The sequence below is a fragment of the Canis aureus genome, chromosome 8, assembly GCF_053574225.1.
Source record: "Canis aureus isolate CA01 chromosome 8, VMU_Caureus_v.1.0, whole genome shotgun sequence".
Taxonomy (NCBI): Eukaryota; Metazoa; Chordata; class Mammalia; order Carnivora; family Canidae; genus Canis; species Canis aureus.
Genome location: NC_135618.1, coordinates 66686267 through 66706295, shown reverse-complemented (window position 1 = coordinate 66706295; position 20029 = coordinate 66686267). Strand labels below are relative to the sequence as shown.

General features: G+C 40.0%; 1 protein-coding gene across 1 annotated transcript in view; it reads right to left on the bottom strand.

Moving 5' to 3' along the window:
• LMTK2 (lemur tyrosine kinase 2) overlaps nt 1-20029 on the bottom strand; it is an 83772-nt gene that overhangs the window by 36307 nt on the left and 27436 nt on the right. Inside the window, exons 3-6 of the mRNA XM_077907777.1 lie at nt 19419-19563; nt 11538-11611; nt 7631-7749; nt 7356-7443 (exon numbers count right to left, since the gene is read on the bottom strand). Of these exons, the coding sequence (XP_077763903.1) occupies nt 7356-7443; nt 7631-7749; nt 11538-11611; nt 19419-19563 (426 nt within the window). The remainder of the gene's footprint in view (nt 1-7355; nt 7444-7630; nt 7750-11537; nt 11612-19418; nt 19564-20029) is intronic.

Here is a 20029-nt window from a genome sequence, read left to right as displayed (position 1 = left end):
CATCTTCGTATGCCCAGCACCTAGAAGGTTCCCTGGTACATGAGCTTACTTAAGTAATAATAACTCTCTCTCTGTCTCTCATAAATAAATAAATTTAAAAATCTTAAAAAAAAATAAATCAGGCTCTTCACTGGTGGAAAAGCCACCTGGTTTAAAAACACAAAGAATAAAATTAAGCCATCAATTAAAATCCCCATTTTGCCACTGGTAATTATGCAACCTCAGGCAAGCTGATTAACCAGACAAAGAAGAATAGAAAGAATAGTGCTGAAGCCTGGCAGACGTGGGTTTGACTCTTCAATGAGTACCTTCATCTTTCTCAGCCTCAATTTTCCAATCTGTAAAATGAGACCACTGCCACCCATCTCACAGGACTCTTAGGACCCACAAAGGGAGTAATGGACATTCCCCATGCCTAGCACAAAGCCTGGCACAGACAAGCTAGAGCCTTCCTTTCCTTAGGCCTCTTGGTGAGCCCACGATTCTAAGTGTCACTGACTCCTGATGAGATACCGAATAAAGAAAACCCCATAGAGGAATATACTGAGAATATACTGAGAATCCCAAATGGACTTCTTTCCTATTCTCATGTAGCCACTGCTAATTCCTCTCAGAAACTTACTCCCTGCTTTATCAGCTGACTACCATAAAGGAAACGTGTACCTGACGTCAAGAATACTCCCTTACGAAGAAAATTGCTTTGGGGTCAACTGATGACTCTTCAGAAAGATTAAGACGGAGCAACATGTCTGTCACTCAGCCTGCAGTCTGGGCTCCCGAGTGGTCTGTCTCTGCTTTTCACCCTTCCACCTGATCTTTTCCAGCAGACATTAACCTGCTCCTAGTACCACAGCACTCTGCATCCCCCATCACCCTCTGCGCCCCTGCAGGGCACTGTAGGCTTCTCTGCCTGGCTCGGGAGGTTCCTGCTAACACAGGTCTATCCAACCACTCCTGCACATTCCAAGCAAACACCTTCTCCAGAGCGAAGCCTTCTCCAATGATCCTAGTTAGAACTGCTGTATTTTCTTTTTTTTTTTTTTTTTTAAAGTAAGCTCTATGCCCAATGTGGGGCTTGAACTCATGACCCTGAGATCAGGAGTCACAAGCTCTAGTGACTGAGCCACCAGGTGCACAGAACTGCTTATACCTCTATACATTTTATTCAAAACTTTACTAAATCATTAATTACGATCAATTAATATATAATGAACTAGAAATAAGTAAAAATAACTATCATGTCCTAAGCACTTACTATGTACTCCAAAATTTACATTTATCATTTATTAATCCTCGGTGTTGTCTACCAGGTAGGTGGTATTATGCCCATTTGACAGATGTCTAAACTAAGGCTTAAAGAGGTGAGGTAACTTTCCAAAGTGATACATAAGTGGCAGAATGAACATCCGAAGACAGGCCAGCCTGGCTTTACAGGCAGGAAACGCAGGGATCTGGGTGATTTGCCTGTGTTCCTGAGGGCACTGTGTAGGAGAGGGATGACTCACCTCAATACTCCCTGGGGCGCTATGCACAGCCCTTTGTACTTAATAGGTATCTGGTACACTTTTGTTGAATGAGTGATCCTTACCCCCAAAACAATCTCCTTGCCTGGATATTCATGTAAGGGCACTATGTACCTCCTATGGCAACGAGTTACAGACAACACCCTGCAGTAATCGCTCCTTCCATGAACATTGCATCAACAGCATTATAAATTGCTGGGTGCAGTCCAGCCACTGAACTCGCTCAGGAGAGTTTTCATTTTCTTTCATAAAAATTCTAAGATAAAGTGCTTTTCAACAACAGACTGGTAATTCCATCTCAAAAGAATTATTTAAGTGCAAAAATATTCTCTCCTTTCTATTTAAAAGATGTTATCATTGAGTATGATCACTGCTCAATGACGACTGAAAGGGCCAATGTTCATTCAATAGCTCTTGACCTACTAAGGACATGTGAAGATAGTGGCTCCTTTCACTGTGGCTGCAGCTGCTTATTACCGAGCCTGAGCTATTACCCTCTGTCCTCTGGACCCTTGCCAGTAGGCGGTTTTGCCTTGGATGACGCCCCTCTGCTCAGGATGGCCTATTTCTGGGAGGGTTGTGGGGCGTCCAGGCTGGGAGCAGGGCTCTCTGTTGAAGCGAGGCTTTGGTATGTTAGGGGATGTCCCTGCAGGTGGGTACCCTCTTGGGTTCAGTGGGATGACACTACCTGAGCCTTCCTGCCATGTAGCCACTGTATAAACTGAGCTCAGACAACTGGATTTTACAGTTGGTGACCCTGCTAAGCCCCTAGTGTGAGCCACTGCTGGGCCTGCTCCCTCTGAAGTTACTAGGGCCCAGTGGTGATAAGAACGAAACTGTCCAATGACATAAACGTGACTCCTCGCTGCTGGACAAGGCAGAGAGCTCCCTGGGTTAATAGCCTCTACTTGGCTGGGAAATCAGCCACTCCAAGCACTGACCACCAGATTTCCCAAGGGCATAGTAGCATCCTGCTGGTACAGATAACACCTGATACAGCACCTTAACTAAAAGCGGGTAATCATTGACTTGTGTGTGTGTGGTAGAAAATGTTTAACATAACGTTACTATCTTAACTATTTCTACATGTTCAGTCAGGGGCACTAAGCACCTTCACTCTGTTGTGCAGCCATCCCCACCATTTGTCTCCAGAACTCTTCATCTCCTCAAACAGAGACTCTGTCCCCGTTACACACTCACTCCTCATCCCTCTCAGCCCAGTCCATGGCTCTCACCACCCCACTCTGTCTCTGAGTCTGACTACTTCAGATGCCTCATGGGTGGAATCATGTAGTATTTGTCTTTTTCTGGTTTGGCTTAGCTCACTGAGCATACTGCCTTCGAAGTTAATCCATGTTCAAGAAGGTGCCAGAAATTCCTCCTTTTCAAGGCTCAGTAATATTTCTTTGTATGGATAGACTCTATTTTGTATATTTATTTATTCATCCACTGACAGAACACTGAGTTGCTTCTACCTCTGGGCTCTTGTGAACTATGCTGTTATGAACATGGAAGTGCAAATACCTCTGAGGTGCTTTCAGCTGCTATGAACATGGAAGTGCAAATACCTCTGAGGTGCTTTCAGTGATTTTGGATACATGTACTTAGAAATGAAACTGCTGGGTCATACGGTAATTCTATTTTAATTTTTTGAGAAATAATTGTTTTTAATGTTTTACTGTTGATGAGTGTACCACTGGGCAGTGCACTTAAATTAAAAATAGCTATTAGCTCTGCACTGCTAGTGAAAGCTGCTGGTGGGGGTGAGGGCTCTTTCCATGCGTCTAGTCTTTAGGAGTGAACACTTCTGCCATTATGACTTAAGAGGTTCACATAAAATACGTTTCAAAAACATATTGGTTAATTCTGGAGGGCTGTACACATAATCTTCACCCTAAAATATGAAAGCCAGTCTTTAGGTAAATTAATATCCTCTGAATACTCAGTCTAATAAGTACTTGGAGAATATGCATTTAAATGTGAGATCTAAAAGTAGTGGGGAAAAATTTTTATAAAAAAGAATGTTACCAGGGCAGCTGGGTGGCTCAGTTGGTTAACCATCTGCCTTCAGCTCAGGTCATCATTCCAAGGTCCTGGGATCAAGCCCCACATCAGGCTCCCTGCTCAGTGAGGAGTCTGGTTGTCCCTCTTTCTCTGCTCCTCCCCCTGCTCTCTCTCTCTCAAATAAGTAACTAAAATCTTTTTAAAAAGGTAACAAAAACATGTATTTATTATATTTATATAAAAACAATGTATAATAACAAAGATAAAAAGAATACTCAGGGGACACCTGGGTGACTCAGCAGTTGGGTGTCTGCCTTTGGCTCAGAGTGTGATCCTGTGGTCCCAGGATCTTTGTAATGTTATAGTTTCTTTATAAAGTAGGTTAAATTCCTACTCCTGAAAAGAATATGCAGCTTTGTGAAAAAATAAATTAAAATAGTACTAAAACTAAATCCATTGACTCAATCATCCAGAAGAAAACATTAAGTTGAGCACCCAGAGGCTTTTCCCATTCAAGGAACAACAACAACAATGTCTAATAAAACTTCCAGAATGGACACAGAAGGTGAAGAATAGGAAATGCCAATGTGTATGAGATGGTTTTACAAACCACCGTGATTAACGCAGAAATGTGGCATTTCAAGTAGATACACTTCCTGCCAACTTCTGTTGTGTTCACTCATGGAGACGGTTGTGATTGTCATTTATAAGAAACATCAAGAGCTTAGGGACCCAGAAAAGCCAGCATAAAGTGTTGCAAAAAACTACAACTCTGACAGCAGACTTGTCTCATCACATACATATGCATCTTTACATTTTCTTCTCAAGCGCTGGCAGCACAGGAATCACCTATCACACTGGTCACCCACGGGCCAACTAAAAGCAGTTCTCATATTGTAATAACCAAGGATCATAAATATTACAACTTAGAATACTGAGATAATCAAAACAAAATTTACATGCAAAAAAATGATCAGAAACATCACCAAGAACTCCTTCCTCTTAGTTCTCATGCCTCCATTCAATAATTTATCAGGATGAATAACAATTATCACATGTCTATTCCCTCTACAGAGGAGCTCCAGAGAGCAATGACCACACCTTCCCTCTATGTCCACTGAGTGCAGCCTGCTGTCTCTCCACAGCAGCTGTTCAACAAATAAGCACCCTTGATGAGACAAGAAAATGTGGGGATGGCCCAGGAAAGTAGGTTTAAAATTTCTTTTAATTTTTATTTATTTATGATAGTCACAGAGAGAGAGAGAGAGAGGCAGAGACACAGGCAGAGGGAGAAGCAGGCTCCATGCACTGGGAGCCTGACGTGGGATTCGATCCTGGGTCTCCAGGATCGCGCCCTGGGCCAAAGGCAGGCGCTAAACCACTGCGCCACCCAGGGATCCCGGAAAGTAGGTTTAATTCCAGTTTTCCTTACACGGAGAGAGAGCTCTCTGAGGTCCCAGCTTCCTTGGAGGAGGGTTAAAATATTAATTTTAGACTTAGTCAAATTACATATGCATGTTATAATTCCCAGTGTAATCATAAAAGAAACTAAGAACAGTCTCAAAAATCCAAACTAGTAGATGGGAAAAACTGAACTACACCCTGCCCCCCTCAAATCGAGAATCTAAAAGAAGGCCAGCAAAAAAGCAAGACAAAAAACTTCAAACAGGTAGGTAGGAAAAATAATACAAAATAGGTACATAAAATTCCAAATATCTCATAGATACAACACACATAAATGGACTACATGTTCCATGTTAAGTGATCAAGACTGACAAATTAACAAAATTTTAACTTTAAGCTATTTACAGGTGATGTAAACTAGAGAAAAGGACTGACAGAGATAACCAGGCAGATTCTAACCAAAAGAAAACTGGGATAACTATATTAATACAGTTAACAGGCTTAATCCTTAGTAATGCTTCTAGTCTTAAAAAGAGCCCCTTCATAATTACAAAAGGTTAAAATCACATGACGTTATATATCAATTCTAAATTTGTATCCTTGGCACAACATTCAAAGCAAATACAATTATAATTATAAGGAAAACCTGTAATCAGCAGATTTTTTTTAATCAGCAGATCTTAATATGCCTCTCAAAAACTGAGAGAAAACAGACTCAGACTCCTCTATCAATTTCCCGCTCCCTCTGCCCTCTATCAACAATCCCCAGATCAGAAGGATACAGGAGATTTGAACCTCATAAACCTGACCCAAAGAGAGCCATACAGATACACCTATGCAGAATACCAGAAAATACATCACCCCCAGCACCTACAGATAATAAAAAATACACTGACCCAGGGTGAAGAGGAATCCAGCAGCTGGGAGAGAGGTGATGCAGGAGGGGAGTGAGAATCACTCTTTAGTCACTGAGATCTGGAGGTTACTCTGATATAATCTAATGAAAGCTAATATACCAAGCTTATTAATTTTTCTTTTCTTTTTTTTTAAAGATTTTATTTATTTATTCATGAGAGACACAGAGAGAGAGAGAAGCAGAGACACAGGAAGAGGGAGAAGCAGGCTCCATGCAGGGATCCTGATGCGGGACGCAACCCCGGGACTCCAGGACCATGCCCTGGGCCGAAGGCAGGCGCTAAACCACTAAGCCACCCAGGGATCCCCCAAGCTTATTAATTTTTCTTTGGAATTAGCTATCTCTGCCAATAACAGTAATATTCAAATCACATTTAGGAATTAAAACAAAAATCCACAATGGTTACTGCTCTCTTTCAATTTTATCAGCTGAAAATATTGTCTGCACTAACTAGGGATTTATCCTGTTGTACTCCTACTCTTCTATGCACGATCTTAATGTTAGAATGCTCTGAAAACTGAGATGATGCAAAGAAATCGGTTAAAACCTTGCTTTTAAAAACAGATGCTTACAGGAAATTTTCACATAAAAGTTATTATTAATAAAAACAATTTTCCAAACTATAAATCTCAGTAAGTAGTACTATCATGCTAAGAAATGAGGCTATTAAAAAAAAAAAAAAAAAAGAAAAGAAATGAGGCTATTAATTTTAGGCTAAAAAATCATCTAATTATTTAAAAATATAAATGGCACATACATTCACTACTTTAAAAAACTGACAGGTTGGGCGCCTGGGTGGCTCAGTTGGTTAAGCATCTGCCTTTGGCTCAGGTCATGACTTCAGGGTCCTGGAATCGAATCCTGCATCAGCTCCCTGCTCAGTGGGGAGTCTGCCTCTCCCACTCCCTCTGCCCTATCCCCCACCCTACTCTGCTTGCTCACTCTCTCTCATGCTCTCCCTCTCTCAAATAAATAAAATTTTTTTAAAATAAAAAAATTAAAAACTGACAGGTCATAGGTACTACTCTATAAGATCACCTTAATGAGAAAAGTGTTTTGAACTGTCTAGCTGAAGTTAAGACCTCAAGCTCTCAGGACGGGTGATCCTAATCCAAGCTCTGGCTCTGCTATATACTTGATAAACAACATTTTCTTCATCTCTGTGAGCCCTACTTTAATCTCTCTCTCTCTCTCACACACACACACACACACACACACACATATATATACACACATATGTGTATGTCCACATACACATAATGTGGACAAATATGATTAAATATCCACATTAACAAATGCAAAGAGCCGAGCAAGGAATGGAGTATAAGACAACACTTACATAAGCATCAGTACACAGTATTTTCAAAGGTAATGACTTAGCACATCATAGTCTTAAAAATAGGGGACAGAAGTGAAAACAGTCCCTCATCCAGCATTTCTGTGTCAAAAACACTTGGGTATATATAACCTTTTGAATGCATGACCTTGAATTTCCACTGAAAACTTACCAAGTCACAGAACTCAAACACCAGAAGATAGGGAATTGCTTCTACACATTGTCCAACACACTGAAGAATATTTGGATGCTGAAGAATACTGGAGAAAAATAAAAGTCACAGTGTTGTTCATCAGGGAGCAGGCTAGTAGAACTGTTCACACAGTAATCCAAATGTTAACATTCATAACGATTTAAATATATGATAAATAGCAAAGTCATTTTAAATACATGATTTTCAACAGACTTCAGACTATGTTTACAGAACACATAGTAGCGTTTACTTACTAGTAAGGTTCTCCATTTTTCAAAAAAGTATCTTGTTCCTTTGGGCTTGCACTTGCTTTTAACTCCTTCACTATGACTCTGGCTACGCTAGTGCCTGTATAAATCTCTCCAAGGAGGACCTAAAACCAAAGAACAGTTTTTCATTTCACTTCCATCAGACTGGTAAAGAAGTATGTCTCATTATCAGGAAATGGAGTACAGGAAAATAAATGAAGCAACAATCAGGCCTTCCACTATGAAAATATTACCTCAGAAAAAAACTAGAAAAATGAAACCATTTTCCTTCAGTTTTAAACTGTTCACTGGATGTTGATAGCTTTCATATAGGTGTCTGTATTTCTTTTCTATTTATTATAAAATCATACCATATTTTCACAGATATTACCATTGACATCACAGAAGAGTAATTTGTAAGTTCAAACATAACTCAAATGTTTCTCAAAACACTTCAACTGAGTTTTGTTATTTTTGTCTCCTTCAGATATGAGAAAGTAAACTGACACACAGGCAATGTACAAATATACTATCATTGCATTATAACTTTAAAAATCTATGGTATTCCAATTATTTCAGACCTTTATACTAAAACTTCATTCAAAACAGAAGGAAAAAAATAGGCCACTGAAATGAACAGAGTACAAAATGAATGAAAATAATGGGGTGCCTGGGTGGCTCAGTTAGTTGGGCAACTGATTCTTGATTTCGGCTCACGTCATGATCTCAGGGTTGTGGAATCGAGCCCTGAGTTGGGCTCCAAACTCAGCACAGAGTCTGCTTGGGATTCTCTTCCTTTCCCTCTGCCCCTCCCCGCTGCTCATGCTCTCTTCTCCTTGCTTTCTCAAGTAAAATCTTAAAAAAAAAAATTTTTTTAAAAGAATGATCAAAACTAAAAGCCTGCTTTTTAAAAGTTTTTAATATTTTTATCAAGTAAATTAATTTTAGCGCCCTGGATATAGTAAGACCTTGAACAGAAAATAGTTGATTAAGAGTGTAAAGGAAAAAAAAAAAAAAAAAAAGAATGTAAAGGCAGAAAAATAACAGAATAAGGAATTCTGATAATTAACAAAGTCATATTCTGGATTCAAATAACCAGCTTGTACAGCTATCATAAGCCTAGTACTCATAAGATAGCAATTCCAAAAAAGGTTAGAATAATCTCACTGCCACTGCCATCATTGTTGGTCTTCAATGTCTGTAAGGACAATTCATTCAACACCTTGACCTCTCAGGCTTTTACTTCACTTCCAACAATCTTTTCTCTGACCCTATCTTGGAAAATCTCCTGTGGGTCTAGACCTAGTTAATAACTGGATTATGGTCCCAAACCTTGAACTTTGATTTCTCCTTCTCTACCCGTCCTTTAATTTCCAGCTCACTCACTTAAACAGTCTAATCCCACAAGGGCACAACTTGTCCTCCAGATCCATTCATGATACCCTCCTTCCACCATCCCGCCCCTACCACAGGGCTGGCCCCTCTCCCCTCCCTGGCAGCTTAGACCCTACAATCCTTTACTATCACCATCCCCTTTGCCCCTCTCACAGAGCCCTATGGGCTTAGCCAAACCCCAGCACTGCTTAAATTCAACTACCTGCCTATGGCAACACCAAAAGTAGACAAAACACAACCGCAATGACTAGTCTCATTTCAAATTCATGAGGGTCTTCAGCATTCCCAACCCCCTGCTATGTTCCCTAGTTGGTAGAGTTCCCAGAGGACTCTCTCACATGTTCTTCTCCTATTCAAACTCCCAACCCATCTTTTTACTCCTCCCTTTCAACTGGCCTATTCATTGAATAATTCCTCCTTTTAACACCAAATCCACCTATACCTGTATCTATACACACTGTTTTTATTCCCTTTCTAAGAGAACTCCTACAGTACTCCCCTTTCCTCTCTCCTGCATTATCAGCTTCTCCACTCTAATATAAAGAGGCTAAAATAGTTGCACATCCTATAAAAAGCAAGGCAAAGCAAAAAGAAAAATCTTTCCTTGGCTGTTAGGTGTTCCCAAACAGCTCGTATTCCGTTTCTCTGCTTCCTTTTAGAGTAAGACTCAGCAAGGTTTGTAAATGTGCCATCTCTGCTTTCTCCCTTGTGCCCACTGCATGTGAGCACATGACCCCTCTACAGCCTCTTAGGACAATACTGTGGCCCTCATGTGCTATACCCTACCTCTCCCAGTCTTTACTTAGTTTGCATTTACTACCATTCCTCTTCTTGGCACTCCTCCTTTGCCAACTCTCAGAATACCCTGCTCTCCTGCACCCTCTTCCTCCTCACTGGCTGATCACCCCAGCTTCTGTCATTGACCTGCGCTGATTTCTCCTTGCCGCAGATCCTCAGGGCTCTGTCCATGTGCACCCCTCCCCACCCCCATTCTTCACGTGCACAATCTTGGTGATTCCATCTAGTCTCACATCCCTAAATACCAGCTAGAGATGGAGCTCGCCCAGACATGTACCTCTGGCCTGGGACCTCTCTTGAGCTCTAGGTGTATACTTCCAACTGTTTACTTGGAACCTCCATCTGGATGCCTAAGAGCCATCCCACCTAACTTATCCAAAAGAGAACTCCTGACTTCTTCCTCCATGCCTGCTTCTCCTTAATCTTTGCCATTTCACTTGCTAGCAATTCATTCTTTCCACTGATCAGGCCATAAGCAGCCATCCTTGACTCCCTCCTCCAGACTCCACTGATCCATCCCTAGTCCTGCAGGCTCTTATTTGAAAATCCATGTTGCTCACACCACTTCTCACTGCTCCATGCTATCATCTAGGCCCAATGTCCCTGGTTCCCCTTGGTCTTCCACAATATGACTGCCCAAGTGACCCTTTCAAAGGTAAGCCAGATTACAGTACTCCTCTCTCAGACACCAAAGTATTTTCCCAGCTCCCCCTGAGTAAAAGTCTCTAAATGCATCTCCCATCACCTGGCTCTCCCACACCTCTCTGAGCCCATCTTCTACTCCTGACTGTTTGCTGTCTGATCACCTGCCACCACACTTGCCAACACCCCGCTACAGCTAGAGATTTAAGCTTTGTTAGGGCAAGGGTCCTCTTTTGTTTGCTGCCACATTCCTAGCACTACACACAGGCCAGGACTTCACTTCACCTGCCTTCCTCCACATTGTACCTTGAGCACCAAAAACAAGGTATGATACACAAAAGGTTTTGCCAAATGGCTTAGAAGATTTGGTAACTAATAAAGGCTGGATAATGTCAAAGACACAGAACTGACAACTCTGAATGGAAAGACAAGAGGCATAAGATGGCTGATCGATCACCAAGCAAATACCTCTTCTTGTCTTGACCACCCTGCTTCTGATGCAATTGCCACTAAGTGAGGAACCTTTTACACAAATTCACTGCTAATTACATCAAGAAAATAGCTATGATAATAAGATTATTCCTTCGGAACACCTCAAAAGAGGTGTTCAGTAAAGTACTACTACTATATATCCCTTGACAGGCTATGAGAAATAGAGAACAGTTCTTTGCCATGGTTTTCATTATAATAATACTGTGTATCTATGGTTCTAAAGTGGTTTAAGTATCATTAGGAAGACGGGGGAGAAGTGGAGAAAAATTAAAAAACAAATAATTTACCTTGAGGAGGATTTAGCTTCTAAAATTCCAGTCTTTCTTCCCTTCTTACTGTTCTATGCCAGCAATTAGAAAAGTATCTGACACATAAATAAAAGACCTTCTTGGAAAAATGCACACACTTAGAAACACTGAAGCTCACACTCCTGTGTGGTTCAGGGCGTAAGGAATACATTCAAGTAGTACCAGAGCAACTAAAGAAAATGTGAAATATCCTACAATACAACTCTTAATTAGCTTTAAATTCTAAACACTGTAACTGTGTTTAGAAGGGGGATAAAAAGTAAATGTGAACATTTTACCTTTCCAAACCAGCCATTTCCAATTTCCTGTATATAGTTTAGACTGTGGCGAGCAACTTGAGACTTCAAACCTTCTGTAGGGAAAGGAACAAAAAACAAAATATGGGCATTTAACCGGAATGAAATAAATATTAAATATATAAAGTATAAACAATGTAAACTTAAAGCTTGTGCTAATAAAAGTAAAATATATTCATTAAATATATATACCATCACTTTCAAACTAATACTGCTGAAATGGTTTTGGTTTTTAAAACTGACAATGTTTTTCTGAATGCATTTCTTACCCTGATACTTTGCACTGTCTTCTCATCTAACCACTCTACTATAATCACTAATCACCATTCCAATGGCTTTTACTTAGTCCTTAGTTTCCTGGTAGGGGTGAAAATCTTGTCAAAAACTGTGTCAGCCTTATCAGAACTGTGGAAGACAAAGGTTTACAGCAACCAATCAAACCAGGAGAAAGGCCACTGAAATAGGGTAGATCTTGTGTCTTTTATCATAGCTCCACCACCCCCCCGCAAGTCCCCAGTGCAGCAGCAGTCTTAACGATGACACACATTCCAGTGTGCGTCTCGGTTCCAGACAGAGCACAGTGGACCTTAGAATTCCCAAGGAACTGTGTTCCCTTTTAATGCAAGTTTCCCTGAAGGACTGCCACAAGTGGCTTCCCTGGGTTTCACCAACTCAGAACTCTATCAGGATATCATATGCCTCAAAAACAGTGAAAGCCAAATGGACAAGATACTTCCATTTGGAACAAAAAATAAAAGTACAGAGGCAAAGAGTAGAAATGCTGAAAGCTTTACGGAAAAGCCGGGGAGTGAGATTTGGGAGGTGAACAGGAGCTCTGAAAAGCTATTGCAAAAGAGGAATCTTGAGAGTCACTTGCATGCTCAGGGAAGGACACACACTCACAAAAGCCTTGAGAAGAATGTAACTTTCGCCTCTAGCTAGGCTTCATGCCCAGCACAAGCAGGAGGTGAGGACTATGGCAGAGCTCTAAGGAGCCTGGGTGAGAAGTGTCCCAACACTGAGCTAATCTGCAAAGACCCACAGAATATTTCTTTTGTTTTTTTCTTCTCTTATGTACACCATATTATTCAGAATGTCCAATTTTCAACAAAAAAGTACAAAACATGAAACAAAGAAGAAAGTATGGCCCAGGGGTTTAGTGCCCCCTGCAGCCCGGGGCGTGATCCTGGAGACCCTGGATCAAGTCCCACGTCATGCTCTCTGCATGGAGCCTGCTTCTCCCTCTGCCTGTGTCTCTGCCTCTCATTCTCTCTGTCTCTATGAATAAATAAAATCTTAAAAAAAAAAATAAATCCATTGCCTTAACCATGCTTAAAGAGCAAAAGGAAATCACAGACAAAGAACTGAAGGACACCAGAACGATGTCCTAATAAGTGGAGAAGATCAATAAAGAAATCCAAATTAGTAAAAGAAGCCAAATGCAAATTTGGAGCTGAGAAGTACAATAACTGAAACGAAAAAATTCACTAAAGGGGTTCAACCACAGAAGGAAACAGACAGAACCAGCAGTGACCTTGAAGAGAGTTCAAATACAATTATCCAGGCTGAGCAGAAGAAAAAGAATGAAAAAAAATCAATAGATAAAGGCTAAAGGACTTCTAGGGACACCACCAAGGAGACCAACATACACATGAGAATCCCAGAAAAGGGGAGAAAAGGGGGGCAGAAAGAATATTTGAAGATACAATGGTAAAAAAAAGTCTCAATCTGATAAAAGGTATGAATCAATACATCCAAAAAGTTCAACAAAGTCCAAGTAACATAATTTCAAAGAAACCCATTGCTGAAACGCATTGTAACTGTCAAAAACTAAAGATGAATAATCTAGAAAATAGCAAAAGGGAACTGCTCATCACATACAAGAGATCTTTGATAAGATTAACAAATGATTTCTCACCAGAAACCAGAGGCCAAAAGAAGTGGGATGGCACATGTAAAGTGCTGAAGAACTGTCAACCAAGAGTTCTATACCTGGCAAAACTGTTTTCCAAGAATGAAGGAGAAATTAAGACACCTCCAGATAAACACAAGTTTAAGGAGATTGCTGTCATGATACCTACCCTACAATAAATGTTAAAGGAAGTCCTTCAGGCCAAAATAAAAGGACACTAAACAGCAACTGGAAGCCATACAAAGATGACAGGTAAACATAACTACATAGGTAAATATAAAAGCCAATTATTGTATTTTTGGGGGTTTTTTTTGTTTTTGTTTTTGTTTTTAAAGGTTTTATTTATAGGGACGCCTGGGTGGCTCAGCGGTTGGGCATCTGCCTTCAGCTTGGGGCATGATCCTGGAGTCCTGGGATCGAGTCCCACGTCGGGCTCCCTGCATAGAGCCTGCTTCTCCCTCTGCCTAGGTCTCTGCCTCTCTGTCTCTCATGAATAAATAAGATCTTAAAAAAAAGATTTTACTTATTTATTCATGAGACACAGAGAGAGAGAGAGAGAGAGAGAGAGGCAGAGACACAGGCAGAGGGAGAAGCAGGCTCCATGCAAGGAGCCTGATGTGGGACTCGATCCCAGGTCTCCAGGATTAGGCCCTGGGCTGAAGGCGGCGCTAAACTGCTAAGCCACCTGGGCTGCCCCAGCATTATTGTATTTTTGGTGTGTAGCTCCTCTTTTTATTTCCTACATGATTTAAAAGACAAACATATAAAATATTAGACATCTATGTTAAGAAACATACAAGGTATGAAGATGTAATTTGTGATAACATAAAAGGATGGGACTGAATTGCAGAGTTTTTATATGGTACTGAAGCTAAGTTGGTATCAACTGAAACACAACTATTATAAATTTAAGATAATTGTGATCTGAAGGAAATATCTAAAAAATAAATAAAATGGAATAAGAATCAAAATGGTACACCAACAAATCCCAATGGCCTATTTTGCAGAAATGGAAAAACTGATCCTAAAATTCATATGGGGGGCAGCTCAGTCAGTTAGGCATCTGCCTTTGGCTCAGGTCTTGGTTCTGGGGTCTTGGGATTAAGCCCCGCCTGCTTGTGTTCTCTCTATCCAATGGATAGATAAAATCTTTTAAAAATTAATTAAAATAAAATTCATATGGAATTTCAAGGGACGTTGAATAGCCAAAACATTCTTGCAAAACAAAACAAAGTTGTAAGACTCATAAACTACTCAATCCCAAAACTTAAAACAAAGCTATAATAATCAAAACACTGTGATATTGGCATAAAGCTAGATATACAAATCAACTGAGTCTGAAATAAACATCAACAAATACGGTCAGCTGATTTTCAACAAGGTGCCAAGACAATTCAATAGAGGAAGAAAGGGTCTCTTCAAAAATTGTTGTTGGGGCAACTAGCTAACCACCTGTAAGAGAATGAACCTGGAAACTTACTCATATCATATATAAATATTAATGGGTTAAAGACCCAAATTTCAAAGTTAAAACTATAAAAGTCAAAGAGGACACCACTGGTGTAAATCTTCATGACCTTGAGTTCAAGAAAGGCTTCTTAAGTATGACACTAAAAGCACAAGCAGGGATCCCTGGGTGGCGCAGTGGTTTGGCGCCTGCCTTTGGCCCAGGGCGCAATCCGGGAGACCCGGGATCGAATCCCACATCGGGCTCCCGGTGCATGGAGCCTGCTTCTCCCTCTGCCTGTGTCTCTGTCTCTCTCTCTCTCTCTGTGTGACTATCATAAATAAATTAAAAATTAAAAAATAAATAAAAAAATAAAAGCACAAGCAACTAAAGAAAAAAATAAATTAGACTTCATCAAAATTTAAAACCGTGCATATGAAAGGACACCAACAAAAGAGTGAAAAGACAACCTACAGGATGGGAGAAAAACTTGCAAATCACATCATTATTATGAAGCTATTAAATCATTAAGACACTACGGTACTGCAACAAAGAATTAGCAAATTACTGAAATAGAATAGAAAGCCTACAACAGACCCATACACATATGGAACTAAAAAGCAGAGAGGAACTGAAGGACCAATCAATGACGAAAGCTCAGAAAAACACAGCAATGGGACAACTGGGTGGCTCAGCGGTTGAGTGTCTGTCTTTGGCTCAGGGCATGATCCTGGGTCCAGGGACTGAGTCCCGCATCGGGCTCCTTGCAAGGAGCCTGCTTCTCCTTCTGCCTATGTCTCTGCCTCTCTCTCTGTCTCTCATGAATAAATAAAATCTTTTTAAAACATTTTAAAGAAAAACACAGTAATCTACCAAAAAAGACTCATTCGTTCCTTAACAGCATGCTGAAAAATCAACTCAGAATGGGTTATGGATTTATTTATTTTCTTTTTAAAAAGATTTTATTTATTTATTCATGAGAGATACAGAGAGAGAGAGAGAGAGAGAGGCAGAGGGAGAAGCAGGCTCCATGCAGGGAGCCTGACATGGGACTAGATCCCAGGCCTCCAGGATCACAATCTGGGCCGAAGGCAGCACTAAACCGCCAAGCCACCCGGGCAGCCCCTGGGTTATGGATTTAAAGTAATATGTCAAGGTGAAACCTTAAAACACTGTAGAGAAAAAAAGTAGTTAAGTATCATTTTGACCACGGAATAGGAAAGGATTTCTAAAGACATAAAAAGCTCTAACTCTAAAAATATTAATTTTAAAAAATTAAGAGAGAGAGAGAGAGAGACTGCAAAATTTCTAGCTTAAGAGGCTGTTAAATTTGGCTATATTAAAATCAGAAAACTTATCAAAAAATTCTTTTTTCATGTATATTTGACTAATTTTTTTAGTGCACATTTTGATTTCTTCATTTTCTGTTTCCATTTTTACTAGTTATTTTCTTAGTAGTTACCATGGAGATTACAGTTATCATCCTAAATTTATAAGAATCTAATTTGAACTGATACCAACTTAGCTTCAATAGTAATAGCATATAATATTTGACACCCAAATAGCAGGAACATAAATTAGCACAATTCCTTGTGGGGGGTAAGCTGGCAATATCCCCCCAGATTATAAAACACGTGTACTCTTTGACCACTTTTAAAAATTTATTATGGGATCCCTGGGTGGCGCAGAGGTTTGGCGCCTGCCTTTGGCCCAGGGCGCGATCCTGGAGACCCGGGATCGAATCCCACGTCGGGCTCCCGGTGCATGGAGCCTGCTTCTCCCTCTGCCTGTGTCTCTGCCTCTCTCTCTCTCTGTGTGTGACTATCATAAATAAATAAAAATTAAAATAAATAAATAAATAAAATAAATAAATAAAAATTTATTATGCCAGCCCAACATCAGTGTGCAAACCAACATAGGCAGAAGATTATTTTTTTTAAGATTTTATTTATTTATTCATGAGAGACACACACAGAGAGAGAGAGAGAGAGGCAGAGACACAGGCAGAGGGAGAAAGAGAAGCAAAAGCAAATCTAGAAGAAACTTTTTCCACTTAATGTATCACAAAAACCATTCATCCTTTTACAGGACAACATAATGCTCCATTGTATGGGCTTACCATAATTTAACAAGATATGTCCTGTCAGATATTTCACTGACCCTGCAATAAATTCCTTTGTAGATATTTATTTGCATACTGACATAAATAAACTACTGAAAGTGGAACTGCTGGATCAAGGGTAAACACATTTTACGTTTGGATGCATACTGTCAGAATACCCTTGGGAAAGAGCATCTCCACCAACTGACAGCCCTGGTAAGGGCGACTGACTGTCCAAGTGCCGGCTTCCCACACATGCCCTTCACCCATCACCACCCAGGGGCTTTTCTTCTCATCTTTCTTTAGCTGTTATCATCTTATTTCTTTAATTGACAGTGAAATTCCGATTTTTTTTATTGGCCATTTGAATTTCTTTTCATGAGTTTCTCCTTTCACATCCTTGACTTATCCTTTCCTATTAAATAAAATTTAATTTAATTTAATATTGTTCTTCCTATACATTTATTTGTAATCTTAATATATATTAATAACATGGGATGTTTTTAGACATTTTTTTGTAGTTAACAATTTTTTTGCTACTTGGTCAAATTTGGTTATGATGTCTTTTCCCATACAGAGTATTTCATTTTATGAATCAAATTCACCAATATTTTCCTTCATGGTTTCTGCATTTGGTGTCAAGCTTGGAAAGCCTTCTTACATCCCAAGATCATAAAAATATTCTGGGACTATTCAATGCAGAGAAATTGAAAAGCATTTCTTCCTATTAAGAAGGGATTTAGAACAGAGGGCTCTAGAAACACAGAAAGGTATATGAACATAATGAGAATGGCTTTCCAGGTCACTACCATTTCTGTTGTGCCCATGATTGCACTCCAATCCCTCTCCACTATGCCTTGGATAGAAGCTGCCTGGCCCTTCCCTCTTGAGCCTTCCTGCCCACAGTGAGGGGTCAGCACTATCAGACTGGGGGAAGCCAACCAGAATGGCTCTCTGAGGGCTTTCTTTCTAGTCAAAAGAGAGAGAAGCAGGGTAGGCAGCAGCCATGCTCCAAGCTGAGGAAAGGAGCTGGTGTGCAGGATTCAAGCCGACTGACAAAGAGGAGAGAGATGAAGAGTGAACGAAAAGCATGATGGTGACCAGGTTCCCAGTTCCAGAGGTTTCTAAGGTCTGCCTAACCCCTACTCTTTCCATTGCCTGGTTCCAAGTGTCAAAAAAGGTCCCTTTTCTGTGTATGCTGATCTGAGTTAGGATTCTATCACTTGAAATTAATTCATGGGTATTAAGACTCCAAGATGGCAAAAGCCCTAAGAGAATTCTCTCAGGGCCTCTCTTAAGTATAAAGGAAAGCCTATTATTAAGAAAGCAAAAAGAAGAGAAAATATTTCCATTTAGAGAGAAGTATACTTAGGTTACTTAGGTGATCCCAAAGGTATGTTAAGACTCCTGTCAAATTTCACTCTTTTGTGCGCCTGGGTGGTTCGGTGGTTGAGCATCTGCCTTTGGCTCAGGTTGTGATCCCAGGGTCCTGGGGTTGAGTCCTGCACCAAGCTCCCCACAGGGAGCCTGCTTCTTCCTCTGCCTATGTCTCTGCCTCTCTCTGTGTGTTGCTCATGAATAAATAAATTTAAAAATCTTAAAAAAAATTTTTTTTAATTTTCACTATTTTGGTTGAAGTAAGGGTATTGTTATTTACAAAAATGAAAGGTAAATACTACATGTTAGTTTTTAATGTTGCAAAACCTACAAATTAAAATATATACCTATATGTCCAAATATTTTATAGGAAATGCACCCCAGCTGTGTCATGTTTTATCTTACTTTTTAAGTCACATATACTGCATTTCTTTTAGTGCCATCTTCTAGGTTTACACTACCCTAAACCTACACCACCATGCACAGAACCACAAGAGGCAGGAATGGCCCTGTGCACAGATACAACAGCCTTCTCTTAGTAGTCTCAAAAATCCCTGATTCTTGAACTGCCAGTCATATTCTATTTTATAACAAGAAATCCATCAACATCTAATCAAACCTCTATCTCAGGATGAAAAGTCCATTCAACTAATATATTCAAATATACTGTTCCTCCTCAAACACAGGACATCCTGGGAAAGATAGCAGTGTCCTACTCAGCAAGATGAGCAGTGTCTAGAACTACCCAAGTAAAGGCCAGGAGCTCTGTGTGAGCTCCATTTCAATGAACAGAGGAGACCAGTTTATTCTGATACCAGACCAGGGTCCAAAAGGAAAGGACTACGCTTCTGCAGGCATGCAATGACCAGGCCTCTATAATTTAGCTTCCCCAGGGAGCAGAAAGGAGAGAACTAAGCAAGCAGACCAGACAGGCAATCCAAGTATTTTATGATTAGCATCAAGGTTCCCACTCTCACCTCTGAGAAATGATTCATGAAAACATGACACTGGGACATAGGACCTTACCTACAGAAGGCTGGAGCTGGGCCGGAGCTGGTAGTGAGATATTTGGTACTGAAAGTGTGAAAACTTCTGCCGGTGACTGAACAGAGGGAGTATCTTCTGCTGGTGGTGTGAAATCTATTTCATCATCAAAATTATCTTCAAATTCCTAAAATAAAAGAGGAGCAATGTCATACTTGATATGAACCAGCATATTAAAAACATATGCTAACAAACGTCTGGGACATGAGCATTTACTCACTCATCTGAAATACATGGCCTTAATTTTTCCAATTTGTACCTACTTAAGTAAAAAGCATACATAATTGTGTTCTCCAATGTGAAATAGCAGAATTGATATGGTTTGAAAATAAATTATCCATACTTTATGCAACTTTTTCAACTGACAGCTTGGACTTAAGTGCAACGTTTTCTAAAATGATCATAGACCATCAAGTGGAAATATTTGTCTAGGTTGGAAATTTTCAGTTATTAGAGCTTCAGCTACTCTTTTCTTCTTTATTATTCACTTTCACAAATCTTTTAACATATTGAATCAAAACAGATTCATTTTTTTTAAATTTTTATTTATTCATGATAGTCACACACAGAGAGAGAGAGAGAGGCAAAGACAC